Source organism: Saimiri boliviensis, chromosome 16, assembly GCF_048565385.1.
Source record: "Saimiri boliviensis isolate mSaiBol1 chromosome 16, mSaiBol1.pri, whole genome shotgun sequence".
In the NCBI taxonomy this organism is placed as follows: domain Eukaryota; kingdom Metazoa; phylum Chordata; class Mammalia; order Primates; family Cebidae; genus Saimiri; species Saimiri boliviensis.
In genome coordinates this window covers 73,220,313-73,235,403 of record NC_133464.1, presented here as the reverse complement: position 1 = coordinate 73,235,403, position 15,091 = coordinate 73,220,313, and the positions used below count along the sequence as shown (strand labels likewise).

The window sequence follows — 15,091 nt, the reverse complement described above, 5'->3', positions numbered from 1 at the left end:
TACCACCCACTCCTCACATCATCTGACTGATCAGATAATCTACAGAAGTCAGTGACGTGGGAGTATAATGGGGAGCTTCATTCAGCCTACATAACACAACACATTTCTTCCTGATGGATTAAGAAATGAGACCAAAAAAAGTTCATGAGTGGGAAAAGAGTCTCCAGGCTCTGCTTCTGTGACCAGTCAAACGCCTGTAGACAGCAACTTAAATAATTCTGCTTTGGAAAAATAGGTTACTTGGTACATTGCCATGAATATGCTTATAGAGAGAAATGTCTGGCATGCGGGTTCTTTATTATATAAGACTATTCCAAAATGTCAAAAGAGGTAATTATGCTTCAGTATAATTTTGTGTGATAAAAATGTGATTTTAACAGAAGAAAAAAAGTTGATTAAATTTTGTGATTAATGTAAGTAAAAACATAGATTTTCTTATTTGTAAAGAAGCTAGTCAAATGTCTCAATCTTCCTTTTGAAAAAACAGCTATGTTCCTATATTTTTAAATGGGGGCAAGGCGCACGCATGTGCATGTGTGTGTACCTGTTTGTGTGTGTGTGTGTGTGTGTGTGTGTGTGTGTGTGTGTGTGTGTGTGTTTTGGGGTGGGGGCAGCCAACTCATTTTCTTGGCCATGTTGCTAGGCAACACAGAAGGAAAAAATAGAAGTAGCTACTGTTTTCTAATTTGCAGTAAAAAGAGTTAATTTATTCTTTGAAGTGTCTTCTTTTAGCACATGCCATCTTACGCTTATTTCAGTATTTCCTGCATAGGAGTAGAGCCAACCATTTGAGAAGAACATTAACCAGATTTGAAATAGGATCAGTTTTTAGGGATCTTCTAGGGCCATTTTAACTGGGAGGGATTATTTGATGCAGCTGCCTACACGCCAAGATGAAAGCTCCTCTGGCTAAAGCAGCTGGGAATGCCTTCATGCACTGACACAGTACATGGATGGGGACATTCATTTATGGCCTAAATTCAAAAGCTTGGAAATGGAACCGTCTTAGAATATATCCACTGCCCTGCTCACACCATGTGCTCAGTAAATGTTTTCAGATGGTATAAACCCTTTATCCTCCTAAAACAAATGGGGTTTTTTTTTTCTCTGAAGTATGGTGTTTACACCGATCATTTAAATGGTAAAATTAAGAATCTATAAGAAAGCCATACCATATAATCATTCCTCAAGTGCTGGAAATGTTAATTATATAAGCCAATAGCCACACCGCTGAATGGAAAATTTCTGCCTCAATTGGACAACATTATACTGAAGCAGAAATACAGAAAGCAAAAGAAGTGAATTCTAGCCCCATTCTGCCAAGAAAGAGACATCTGAGCATAGCTTTTCATCTCTAAGATGGAGTCTCCACAATAAACAAGCAGGGAGAGAAGCTCCCATCTGCAGTGGGAATTCTTGCTCTTAATCTCAACAATTAAGTATAAATGACACCAATAAATTCTTCATCTGAGTTTCATTAGCTCAAAGAATAAAGACGGATTTCTATGCTAGGTGTACTCTCCAAAGCATACACTTGAAGGAAGAGAATGTTCTCAGAATGAGGGCCCTTCCTGCGCTGTAGCTAATGGTGGTCCCTATAGACTGAAGCCTCGCTGGGTGATGGTTACAAGGAAAGAATGACCCACCAGCTCTTTCTCCACTCAAGGACAGGCCTTCAGGAGAGAAAATGAATTTGGCCAATTCTTTGAGTTGTTCACAAATGAGTCTAATACCTTAAAATTCCAAATTAGACTGTGGCCAAAAAGAAACCAAAAAACACTCCAATGAAAGCAGAATAGAATTATTGGGCTTTCTATCTGGAAAGAGGTCCCTCGTTTTGTTTGCTGTTTCCAACGGATGCCCAGAAAAGATAATAGACTTATCTAAGATAACACGGCCATTCAGTGGACAAGCTGGCGTCAGATCTTAGGCGTCATTAAACACTCAAGATAAGCTCCACCTGATGCCAGGTCAACCAGTGGAGAAAGATAACCAAACTTGATATTTGGTGCGACAGGCTCAAAGGAGCTGGGGACCAACTGAATCTCCCTGCTGCACACTCCTGGATGTCTGGCAACCTAAAGGCACGACCTGTGCAGACATCTTGAAGACCGGGCCTTCCATCCTGGATGACAACCAAGTTTTCGGAATTCAGAAGTCTCATTTTAAAACACACAGTAAAAGAAACCGAACTCATGAATCTGGCATTTGAGTGTGGTAGACTGCAAGGCGTCCTCATGTCCTAAAATGTTCAGTGAGCCCTAAAACCTCCTAAGAGTGCACATTCCCCCACCTGGCACCTGAAATCAGGACCATAAAGGGCTTTTCATTTTGGGCATGGTAGCTCTCCCTTTGCCCCTTCCCACTACTTTTATTTTTCCCTTGGTATTACTGGAAGTGACAAACACTGCACGTTGTGACAGGATAAGAACAGGAGTCTCTCCATCCTGAAACAAGTGCTAACCCTCACCTCTTCCTTAGTGTGGAGAAGCTAACACTGTTTCCAGTAACTTTTTCCCTGTGGTCTCGAAGCTCAGCCACATTCTCCATAAATGCAAGCAGTGATGAAAAGGTGCTCGATGTGGGTTTCATCCACAAAAGCACATGTCATAGGTTCCCATCCTCTGCCTCAGGGACCCTCTGCTGTTCTGGGGCCCCATCCGTACCAGAAGCAATTTTCCACCAGGGCCCTCCCCTCCATTCACAGCACTTCTTTCACTTAAGGGCTGGTTGTCAATGATGCGATCTAATAAAACTCATCACAACTCAAAAGGCTTACAAACTAGTGCTAACAAAGCCTGTGCATTCAGAACAAAAAGAGTATGTGAAAGTGAAGTGGCAAAGGTGCATTCTTCAGAGGTAAGATTTGGACAAGGTTACAGAGAAGCTAACAGCCCTGAGTTCTAGCTAAACCACAGCAATAAGCCACCCACCACCCGCAAAGGTAACCTCCTGTTCTAGCTTAGATATCGCCTAGAGATGAGCAGCACCATTTGCTGGCACCTGTACCACTCTGCAGCGAGGCTGCGAGACAGGTCTGAAGCAAGCAGGTTGCTTATTTCCTTACCCTCTGCTTCCGCAGGCTTCCTGGGCTGGTGGGTGATGGGCTTGGCGACTTGCCTGAGCGCGGAGTAGAGAGCTGACTACCAGGGGTTCCATTAACTAGAAATACAAAGAATCACACACAGAGAAAAATGACACGTTAAATACTTTTTATGAGAGACCATCATCTCCAAGAAACAAACAATTATATAGAGAGCCATCTGCTAGAACTCTAGGCACCCTTCCACATGTGTACATTGAGGAAGAGCTTTGGGGAGTAGCCTTTGGAGAGTCACTGTTTTGCTAATCCTGTGTTTCACATAGCAGTAGGTTTCAGAGTGATATTTTAAGACCTGCCTTTCACAACTTTCCTGATGAATGTATTAAGGATGCCTTTAACTGTGCCAGCAGGAAGTTCAGAAATGTGAGTAAGGTCCTGAGACACTTTCAGTGAGATTCATCCTTCACTTTAGCTACCTAGTACTACCCAGCAGGAATAAATATGAGCACAGATCACCAGTGACCATTCCAGTGACCTGGTATGTATTTGTATAATTAATAACTCACTTCTAGAAAAATATCCTGCGTCCACTTGTGTCTTGTCATACCCCTAGCCTGATTCTGATGGACCTGCCTTGAACAGGACAGTCACTAGTCACAGACAGAAACTCCTCACAGTTTCTCTTTGCTGTCTTTGAAAAGAAAAACTGCTAACAAGTTCAAATCACTGGAATTCTACCCAGTTCTCAAGAGTTTTAAGCACACTTTCACTAAACTGCACTAAAGCCACAGAACTCAAGTAAGTACTTCTTTTCTCTAAGTAACACCATCTCTAAGAACAGATGAAACACTTAAAGACATGGTTTTATAAAGATGCAGCAGGTTGCCTCTATTTTACCTGTAAAAATGACAACATTACAGCCCCACAGTCAGTGAAGTAGAATTAACCAGGAGACACACAGTTTCTTGAGGGTGCAAAATAAATGTTTTCCACGAGGGAGAGCAGCAAAGCATTTCACTTACCTTCTATGAGTTCTAACATGGACACAGTCTTAGTGTTGGACCTGACAATAGCAAGGGCGGAATCCCTTCTCAGCACTAAGCCAAGCACCCGCGGAAACGGGAAACGGTTGGATGAGTTTAAGGATGGCTAAGGCTGCTCCCAGAGCAGGCTGAATGAGATGCAGGATTCATCAGCAGATGCCTTTTCTGCGTAAAGCTGACGTCTCCCAAGAGCAGTGGGAGGTGCAGGTTCTGTCTTAGTCTACATCAAAGGTGTCAATTAAGCCTCATGCCAACAGCAACCCCCACCCCGATACCACTCCCTCCCGGAAGCCCCAGCGCAGTCAGCACTGAATCATAATGAAGTGGCCCTGGGGCAAGAGACCTAGTGACTCATCTGAAAATCGAAATGACAATAACTCTTCTAAAGCCCGGTGACTACCAGGTAATCCAGAAACCCTCACACAGTTCAGCGGCAAGGTAGGATGTTTATTGATTTTTCACACTCGAGGTTTTTCCAAAAACTTACAACCCTGGAAAGTGGGAAGCTCCTTGTTTTGTCATCTCCTCCAAAGACCTTAAAAAATGTCACATACCCCATGCTGCATTAATTTGTAGTTTTGCTTTTAAAATGTATTTGGAGACTCCTAAAAATAGAAACTGAAAAAGCTATGACTCTTTTTTTTTTTTTTTTTTTTTTTTTTTGCAGAGTGAACTGGAAAGCTGAGAATGCTCTAATCTGCTTGCGTGCCACTGTTCTGTCTTTGCTGGGTGAACCTCATGCTCGGACCTCATCACATTAGCCTTCCCAGCCAGTAGCCTCTAAGGAAGGGGCTGAGAAATAGACAAGGACTAAAGGGCAGAAGCAGAGTCTACAACTAGAAAGCAAGGGATGCCCTACTGGTTGGCTGGAGAACATATTTTGTGAATATGATATTTTCTCTGCCCACCCACATTCTAAGGCACATCTTTATGCCATATCTAAAGGCTACATAGACTGGGGGGAAATACAAGCAAATAGGGAAGCAAACACAGTGTTAACACTTTTTGCTTTGAGACTCTGATCTTATCCAGCTAATGGAAAATGAAGAAAATGAGACAAAGGACTCACAAGAAAACAGTCTTAGGAATACCTCGCTTTAAAAAGCAAAACAAAACAATAAAAGCTTGTACATATTTAGTAAGTACCCATTATATGAGTATCTCAGTTTGGGAAGGCATTTCTATGCACCAGTCAATGCATTTAAACCTTTTATATATGCACATATCTGCTTAAATGATGTATGTATATTACATCATCTAACTCACACAATAACTCTATAGATTGGCAATATCATATCCGCCCATTTTTCAGGTGAGGAAATTGAGGCTTACAGATCATAAGTCATTTGATAAGCAAATATGGAACAGAGCCCAAAATGAGTGGCCGGTCCTGGCACTCTAGGGCATGTCCATGCCTAACCTAGGCAGTTCAAAACCTGCACTCTTACTGCTACCTTGCCTTACTATGCCAGCCTTCTAGCCTACAGGGAAATCAGCGAACTAAGCTAGTAATTACAATCAAGTGTTTTGAGAGGGGGAAGTGAGGCAGGATAGAGAGTCAAGGAGGTAACCATGTTCTCGGGATGCAGCAATGGTGGTGACCTCCCAGCCAACAGAATAAGCCTTGGCATTCTCATCGTAATTGAGCTCATTTAAGCAAAGCTATCTTCAGTAGGGACTGTCTCTTCTCTCGAGCATGTCCTCAAACTGACCCTTTGCTCATTTATAGTAAAAAACACATCCTTGGGTGGAGATTTAAGATGCTAATGAGATGTGATGTATGAACACGCACGTACAGCTACTGCTCATGTGCACCCAGAGGACTACCTACAACATGCTTACTAGCAACACCTCTTCCCACCTCCTTATGAATTATCCTGTAAGAGTCCCATAAAAGGGATTTCTCCAGCAATAACCAATACTGCCTCACTCTTATGAGCAGCCCACCCCGAACTCTCCCTCTCTCAGGGTATACTGTCTATTCTGCATCTAACTTTCAAAATACTCTTTTTTTTTTTTTGCAATGAATGACTCTCTTCTGCATCTTCTTTGCTGTGTGTCTCTTGTTTAAATTCTTTTAAACTAAGAAGACAAGAATCAAGGTATCACAACAGCCATCAACAGAAGTATTGGGTGTTGCAGCTGGAATCCTAAGAACCAACAGATTCACGGTTGGCCTATGCCCTTCAGAGAGGGCAGTGGATACAGGAGTTAGCCTGTTGAAGCACGGAGGGCACAATGAAGAGAAAGTGTCCTCAGCCCAGGGATCCCGTTTCAGGGCTGGATGCAAGAAAGGAGGCCAGTGTGGTGCATTGACAAGACTTAAATAAGTTAGTACAGCAAGTATGTGGGGTTGGAGGGGGAGGAGTGTCAGGAATGAGATGGAGGCAGGGGCCGCATAGTGAGCAGGGCTTTAAAATTCATGTGAAAGAGTTTGGTTTTTATCCAAAGGGCAATGAGATGCCAAAAAAAAAAAAAAAAAAAAAAAGATTTTAAGCAGGAGCCACAGGATCAGGCTTGCCTTTGAAAATGCTCTCCAGAGCTCTTGCCCTGCCAAGAATGGATCTGTGGGAAACAGTACTGGGTGCAAGGAGAATGTCAAGGTAGGGGAGAGTGGGGCACGTTTAATTGTCCTCTGGTAGAGAGGCTGACGTGTCTGATCTAGGGTAGTGTCATGCAGGTGGAGGTAAACGGAAATGTTCCGGAGACATGCAAGAGGTGAAAACTACAGAACTTGGTAACTGATTGGCTGTAGAAAACTGCAAAAGGAGCATGTCTGCAAGGATGTGGAGAATTCGGACACTTTGGGTGGAAGCACCTTAGTTGACACCACCAGTCCTGCCGTGTACATTGATGCAATGTTTTCTGTTTTAGATGAAGAAACAGGTTTAGTGGGGTAACTTGTCCAAAGACAAACCGGTGGTACAGCTAAAACTGAATTTCATTTAGGTCTTACTCAGAAAACTTCACACTTTTCCCATGAGTGGCCAGTCCTGGCACCTCAGGGCATGTCCAAAACTTTCCTTGCATCTGCAGGGTTCAGGATGCCTAGGCTTCTCTCTCTACCACTGGGACACTGGGATCTGCTTCCTTTAGGTAAGGTTGTTGCAAAAGTAATCACCGTTTTTGCATTTAAAAGCAAAAATGGTGATTACTTTTGCACCAACCTAATAAAACCACTGGGTTCAGTGCTTCTACTTGGATTGCCATCTCTAGAAAAATGAAACTCAAGTGCCAGACAAGTCATTTATAATCAAACATTTTTGGAACACAATGCGTCTGAACATTGGGAACAGCCTGTATTCTTAGGGTCTGAGCTCTGTTCATACTCTTCCTCTTTGCCATGCAGAAGAGCATTAGGAATTTCTTACAGTGGTACCTGACATCCAGAGAGCATTACACACCTTCTTGTTGAATCACTGCTGGGATAAATAATTTTCTTTCATAAGTAAGTTTGACAGATGTATTGAATTTACTTGGTTTTTACTCTGTAATGCCAGAAGTCTCTAAGTGCCAATAAAAAAAGGTTTTGTTACTTATTTAATAACACTTATTGAAATTCAACTTAAAATGGCATTATTTTTCAGAAGCCCTTATTAAACAATTCTTTATCTTGAATGTGAACAATTCAACTTAACATGGCTGTTGTTAAATAGCCAACCAGGGTCGAACAATTAATAATTTCAATCTGAATCTACTAAACTCTGAATTAGTAAAAAACTCATTAGAACCACTGCCTTTACCCAGTTCTGGTTTCCTTTGCTTATATCTGTCTGGGTACATTTTCTTATTCTAAAAAATAGGAAATATCTTCCTTTGCTGTGCTAGTTACCCTTGAATGAGAAGTGCTCAACTTCAGGATGGATCATTCACCAATACCACGATGATCAATTAACATCACTGGCCACCAAAGAGCTGTGGAAGAAGTCTCATTGCAGAGCTGACTCCTATCCGTCCCGACGGTACACAACACTCCTTTATTTCAATGCAGCTGTCACCTAAGCCTATCAGGGATCCAGCAGCACATATTGGTCACAGTGCATTGTTGAATAACACTCCTTAGGAAGTGTGCAGATCCACTTTTGCCTTCATCATTTCAGACAGGGTTCAAACTAATTGGAGCCACGTGTACAGGGCCCTAGATGCCAACCAATCAGCACACATAACGTACACTTAGTACATGCTAGATTCTTACTGTGGTCTGTCCTCAAGATGCTTATGATTAAATATCAAAGTTACTTTAGAAATTCTAGAGTATGGAATTGGCTTATTCTTACAAATTCATTGCTCCTTTTAAATGACTTTCCACTCACAGGCAGATTAGCCCTTCTTTTTGCAGTTGGGCTCCTCAAAGTCTCAGATACCAAGTGAAAGCTGAATGTTATTAAGTGTCTTAAATCGGTTCTGAATTCAGAGAAATCTCCAAGTGAGACTATCTAACTACAAGATGTGCGACTCTTTGGACGTGAAATCCACCTTACCGTTTCCCTGTCTTCTTTTAGCCCTTATGACGGCTCATTTATTTCTGGTGCTGTGCTTGTCAAGATTTGGGGAGAGAACGTGTTTGCATATATGTGTGTGTCATGGGGTTTGGGGATGGCGATTCAGGCATGCTGCCAGGGAGATCTGGCTTCCTGCCTTAGACTCTTTACTCCCTAATCATAGTGTAGGCTGTTGATTCCCTAAAATCTCTTTCTCAGCTCTTGTTCCTTGCTTGCCACATTATTGAGAAGAAAAAAAAAAAAATGCAAGGGGTGGGGGGTGCACAGGGAGTCAGTTGAGACCCTGAGAAAAGAAACAACTACTTAACAGAGGGAAGAAGAAGTACTTTTTCTCTAGTTTTAGCTTCCTGGGTTCTCACCTCATAGGTGAGATGGAGCCCTGATTTTCTCCATGTCTGTTTTCTCTTCTTGAATTGAGACAATGGGTCCAATTCAAAGAAACCATCTACTGAGAATAATGGGAAGGAGGGGACCCAGGAACAGAGGAAAGGGAGAAAGGGACATGGCTCTGAGAATTAATTTTTAAGATAAATATTTATGAAAGGCTTCGAACCTCAGGAAATTTAGGCAGCAGCTCCCAGCATTTCTCAATTCTTTCACGTGGTCAACATTTACCCAGTAGTTACCATGAACTCATAGCCACTGTCAAATGCACAAAGAACCCCTGCTCTCAGAGACCTTACAACTGAGCATGGTGGTACAACCTGTCATCTGTGAATCAGCTGCTGCGGTACTGCAGGGCTGGGGAAGACCCTGGACAGTGAGGTGATCCGGGAATGTGGCAGAGGTCTGCAGGGCCAAATTAGGTGAGTGGGCTGTAGAGAGCTGAAGAGGCAGAGGAAGACATTCTAGCCAGGCCAAGTGAGAGGAATAAAGGGATGAGGTGGAAGAGCCCAAGCTGGAGACAATCTAAATTAGTTTCTAGGTTGGATCAGGGGTCCAGAGAAGAAATGGGAGACATGGCTGTAAAGGAAGACGTCTTTCACTTGAGAACGAGTTCAGACTTCATTTGGCAGACAAGTGATGGCAGCAGGTTGGACATTGGTACCCAGAGCAGATGTAAGATAAGGTGGGAGAAGACCAGCTAGTGATGGCATCACCAAAGGGAGAACGGTGATGCACCGAGGGTGGATGGGGTGGGGAGAAAAGAGTGGGTGACAATTTGGGGTACAAGAAAAAAAATTTAATTCAACAACAAAAAAAGACCACCTAGAGTCCTGTGATGTAAAATTAGGAAATTTTTGGATCTGATCCCTATCAGCTGGGATCCAAGAACAGGCTATGACCACTGAAGTGGGGACCACAAGCACCAAGGGTCAGGGTGCACGAGGGTCCTGGGGCTGATCCCTATCAACCAATTGCTGCAGGTCTGCCCCTGCTAAACTAAAGCCTGAAGCCAGCCTGGAAGAGGACCCGTGGTGACCACCGTGAATGACACTCTCAGACCAGGTCCCCCTGCTGTCTGGTTTTGCCCATTCCTTCATAGGCCGTAGTGGTGTCCTCACCATGGAATGCTATGATCCGCATTCAGTTATCACGCTACCTGACACTTCAACATCAAGCATTTCTGCCCCTTCCTTCATCTCTAAAGTTTCTGCCCCTTTGACTTCTGTCCCTGTACTCTCATTGTTTTTCTCTGCTTCTGCTGATAGCTCTTAGAAACGCAGCCTTCCCCCATGGTTCCATTTTCATCTTTACAAATCTCTTGTTAAGGCATCAGGGAAGTACCTTATGTTTCTATTATTCAAATCACTACCATATACCAGGGTCTCCCAAATATACATTGTTAGCTCAGATCTCCTGACTTACACACAGTTATTTATTCCCAATTGCTTATGGAAATTTCCAAATCACCTCACACTCCATATGCCTAAAATGAAACTCACTCCCTACCCCTCCTCACCCGGCAAACCTGCTTCCTATCTCTGATTCCTCTCTCTTCTTCTAGCCTCAAATCCAGTTAAATTTCTGGTTTTGGTTTTTAATTTCCAGTTAAATCCAGTTAAGTTTCATTTCCCTTTGAGGTCTTCCCCATTCCCAATGAAGCTTTCAGTTCTGTCTTGACAATTTCTTTCCAGGATAACTGCAATGGTCTCATAGAGCCTCCCTGGCCCTTGGACTTTCATGTGTATCATTTTTTTCTATCCCTGTGCCACTGTTGCCAAAACTCAACTGTGATCTTTCATGGCATTGCGAAAAATCCCCTTTTACTTCATAATACCTACAATTTGCAGTACAAACATCCTTCCATGACCCTGTGCAATTTGACCACAACCAACTGGGCTACCACCATCTTTCCAACTCTTTCTTAGAATTCTATCCTGCATTTTTATTGAACCAGCAACTATTCCCTAACTATGCCATATGGTTTCATGTCTTTGTGCCTTAGTTTGCATCAGAGGGAATGCCCTCCTGGCCCTTCTTTACATCTGAATTTATAAATCCTTTTCTCTTGGAAGAGCTCTCTGATCCTATTAATGAGATCTAAACCATTTCCTCTAGGTCATCACGTCACTTATTACACTATTATAGTTACATGGCATATAGTCCAGTACCACATAACAGTGTTTTGGTCAACAATGGATCACGTATCAGATGACGGCCCCACAGGATTATAATACCATATCTTCACTGCACCCTTTCTATGTTTACATCTGTTTAGATGTATAAATACTTATCCCTGGTTACAATTGCTAGAATATTCAGTACAGTAACATACTATATAGGTTTATAGCCTAACAGCAATAAGCCATATCACATAGCCACTTGTGTAGCAGGCTTTACCCTCCAGGTTTGTGTATGTGCACTCCAGGATGTTTGCACAATGGGAAAGTTGCCTAATAACACATTTCTCAGAACACATTCCTATTATTAGGCAACATATGACTGTGTATGTTTCTTTCCCAACTATAATATAAGCAACTCGAAGGCAAGGACTGTGGTTTAATCATCTTTGCACTCTTGGGATCTGATGCATGCCTGGAACACAGTAGATACTCAGGGAAGATTGAATCGACCTGGGGCATTAACAGTGAGAAATTTATACAAGCAGTTGATATAGGCTGCTGCTCCCAAGTAGACAGTAAGTCAAGATAATGGTTCAAAGCTTTGAAGAGTATCTTTGGAGGTTTTGCTGGGGTGAGCACTAGGAAGAGTTGGTGAGTGCAGAGAAAGGAGAAATGGAAGAAGGGATGAGCCCCACGTGCAGCCAGAAATTCCAAAGACACAAGGGAAGAATCACCAACCTCTCGATTTTCTTGATGCATTTTGTTCTCAACAATTCCCTTGGAGCTCCAAAGCAAAAAAGATTCTCCATAGACTGTATAAGGCTGAATTCGCTACACTAAAGGAAAAGACGGAACTAAAAATTAATAGCTGGCAATCTGCCTTTGAAGGTGTTTGATATAAATCAAAAAGATTTGACAAACTGGACTAGTGAGCTGATTAAAATTCTCTTCACTTCCCCAGCTTTGATTCTTATCTACATATGTTGCATAAAATATTTTTATAGAACCATAAAAAAAGTAAAATTTAAATAGCATGAATAAAAAGGCTTCAGGATTTCTGGAATCACACAGAAGTAAGTTTCAAGGCTGGGCATTCAGAATGCTTCGTCATGGCAGGTGTTCATGAACTAAGGCACTTGGCTTTTCCATCTTTCAAATGTTTGCCCTTGCATCTCCAGCACCAAGATCGCTTGTTCACTATAGATTCTCAACGCATATTGAATGAATGGTTGTTGCCATGAATGTTTCTACTCTAGTCTATAAGCTTCTAAAGGGCAGGAAAGTGCATTATCTCATATTGGAATTGAAAGGTTTGAGGCACTCACTGGGGCTCAGTTATGCCTGTTATGTCTTTACAGACAGAGATTCTAAATACAGGGTGTCATTCTATAAGGAAGAAGTTGGCTATCTAGACGGAAATAAAAACTCTAAAACAAACAAAAAAACCCTCCATTTTCTCTCTTTTTTTTGGAATGGGGTCCCGCTCTGGCATCCAGGCTGGAGTGCAGTGGTGTGATCACGGCTCACTGCAGCCTCAAACTCCTAGGCTCAAGAGATCGTGCCACCTCAGCCTCCCAAGTAGCTGGGACCACAGGTGTACACCACTACACCTAGCTAGTTTTAAAATTTCTTGTAGATATAGGTCTCAGTATGTTGCCTAGGTTGGTCCCAAACTCCTGGACTTAACCAATCCTCCTGCCTATGCCTCCCAGTGTGCTGGGATTACAGATGTGAGCCACCATGCCTAGCCTCAAAGCTTTCCCAAATCCAAGAAAAGATCAAAAATTTGAAATCTGTAAGTTTTAAGGAGGACTGCAGCTATGAAGCTTCAAGATAAGTAAACACACTTTTCTAATACGTGTAAGATTAAGAAAACAATATAAAGCCACCTGAAATTTTATCAGTCTTTATTAAAACCAAATTAATGCATATTTCATTCTTATTTTTAGAGTTATTTTGTTATAACTTCCCTATACAGATTTTAAAAAATGCTTAAAAGAATTTCCCCTTTGCCACTACACTCCAGCCTAGCTGACAGTGTGAGACTCTGTCTCAAAAACGAAAAAAAAGAATTTGACTTTTAACTTATACGTTTTACTAGATCTGTGTTTCATATATATACACACGTATGAAGAGTCAACCCATATGAAACTCTTTACTCCTTATGATGTTCTTGGATCCTCATTTCTTTAAGGAGCAGCTAGAAGTCATTCCTCAATGTCTTAGTGATTCATCCTCCAGTGTCTCAGTATGTAATTTGTCTGGGCCTCTTTATTCTTTTCACGTGATATTAAAGCTTCTGGTTTCTCTTTGCTAGCTCTGTTTGCCTTCTTTCAGCCTTTTCTATTATGGAGACTAATTATAATTCAACACGTATGTGAATTATGTCATCTCTGAGGCCTTGACCCCTACACTTCTTGGTAACAGGGATTTTCTTTCATCTCTATATCATTACTGCCTAGCAAATGCCTGACACTAGTTGGTCTGTCTGATAGTTCTGAAAGAGTAAATGAACACCTAACATTAATAAATCATTTTGAACGTCTTTTAGTCCTGAAAGAGAAATGGGTAAGGGACAAAGGGAAGATTTACAGAGGATTCTCATTCTTGTTCTAGTGTTGACTTACAAGGGAGGTTTCTGTCCAGCAATGCTATACATCAGGAAGTTGGGGTAAATCATTCACCTCCTGGAACCCTGGTGCCAACGGACTAATACTTAGGCTTATGTTGCAAGATGTTGTGATGCTGTGAATTGCAATCTCAAACCAGGCACTAGATTAATTATTTCCTGGAGATCAAAACTCTAGTAAGTGGAGGTGAAGACACTGGTATCAAGGACTGCCAGCCTTGTGTGTCTAGAGCACCAGAAGCCCCTGGTGCCAGCCCTGAATTGCCATTCTGAACTCTCAGAGCAAAGCAGACAGTTCAGTGCCTCTGTATCCTTATTTCTACAAACAGAGATAATAATAGCTTGTCTTACTTGGTTGCTGTTAGGAAATTAATAGGAGGATCAAAAAAGATTGAAGAAGTAAAAGCTGTATGTAAACTATAAAGTTTCAGGTAAATATAAGTTAACCATGTTATATTTATAGCAGGGTAGCCTGAAAATTGTGCAGATCTTAACTTTATCATATGCTCCAATTTCTGTATAATATAGGAAACTGAATACTGGAAGTAGAAATTTAAACACTGAAGTAGAAATCACTATAATCTTTAGGTTAATATTTTAGGGGAAAAACAAAGTTGATTTTTGTTGTTGTTGTTGTTGTTGTTGAGACAGGGTCACTCTGTCACTCAGGCTGGAGTGCAGTGGTGCACTCCCAGCTCACTGCAACCCCCACCTCCCAGGGTCAAGCCACCCTGGGTAGCTGTGACCACAGGAGCCACAGGAAACATCATACCTGGCTAATTTTTGTAGTTTTTTTTGTAGAGACCAGGTTTCGCCAGCCCACCTTGGCCTCCCAAAGTGCTAGGATTACAGGCATGAGCCACCACACCTGGTCTAAAGATCCTTTAACATTAAAATGTCAGGTGTTGGTTAGGTTTGGGGCAATATCAATGTTTATGGAATACTTAAGTAAAACAATTCATGTTTGAGTCCCTATGATTGATAAAAAAAAAACACTAAACAGGCTATCTTAAGAAAATGCAATACATACAGAGATAATTGGACATGCTTTTCCACTGGTTCCAAGAGCCATCATTGAGTAGGGACAGGAGACCTGGGCCACAGCAGCGGAGGGGCCCCAAGAGAGGTGGGGCTTTCCTGACATCCAGGAAAACTGGCCTGGATGTCTTGCCTCCAGGAGAACTGGCAACAGTGCTGAACTCCATAACCGCTGAGCCCGGTCCCAGGGAAAGGAGGTGGTCCTGAGGTCACTGGCACAATCCATACATTTGTGACTCGGAGCTGACTGCCCTGTGAGACCCTCTAAATTGGAACCATCCAAAGGAAAGTGGTAACCAGTCAGAATCAAGAGATAGTTAGTGCATATA

The 15,091-nt window shown here is 42.1% G+C and overlaps 1 protein-coding gene across 7 annotated transcripts in view; it reads right to left on the bottom strand.

The window, feature by feature from the left end:
- DCLK1 (doublecortin like kinase 1) overlaps positions 1 to 15,091 on the bottom strand; it is a 350,533-nt gene that overhangs the window by 79,840 nt on the left and 255,602 nt on the right. For 4 of the 7 annotated variants that reach the window (XM_039473245.2, XM_074387830.1, XM_039473244.2 and 1 more), the window contains exon 6: positions 3,068 to 3,162. In XM_039473245.2, the coding sequence (XP_039329179.1) occupies positions 3,068 to 3,162 (95 nt within the window). Of the gene's footprint in view, positions 1 to 3,067; positions 3,163 to 4,065; positions 4,342 to 15,091 lie in introns of those variants that run through there. The other 3 variants (XM_003934429.4, XM_003934428.4, XM_003934431.4) reach the window with 2 other exon arrangements.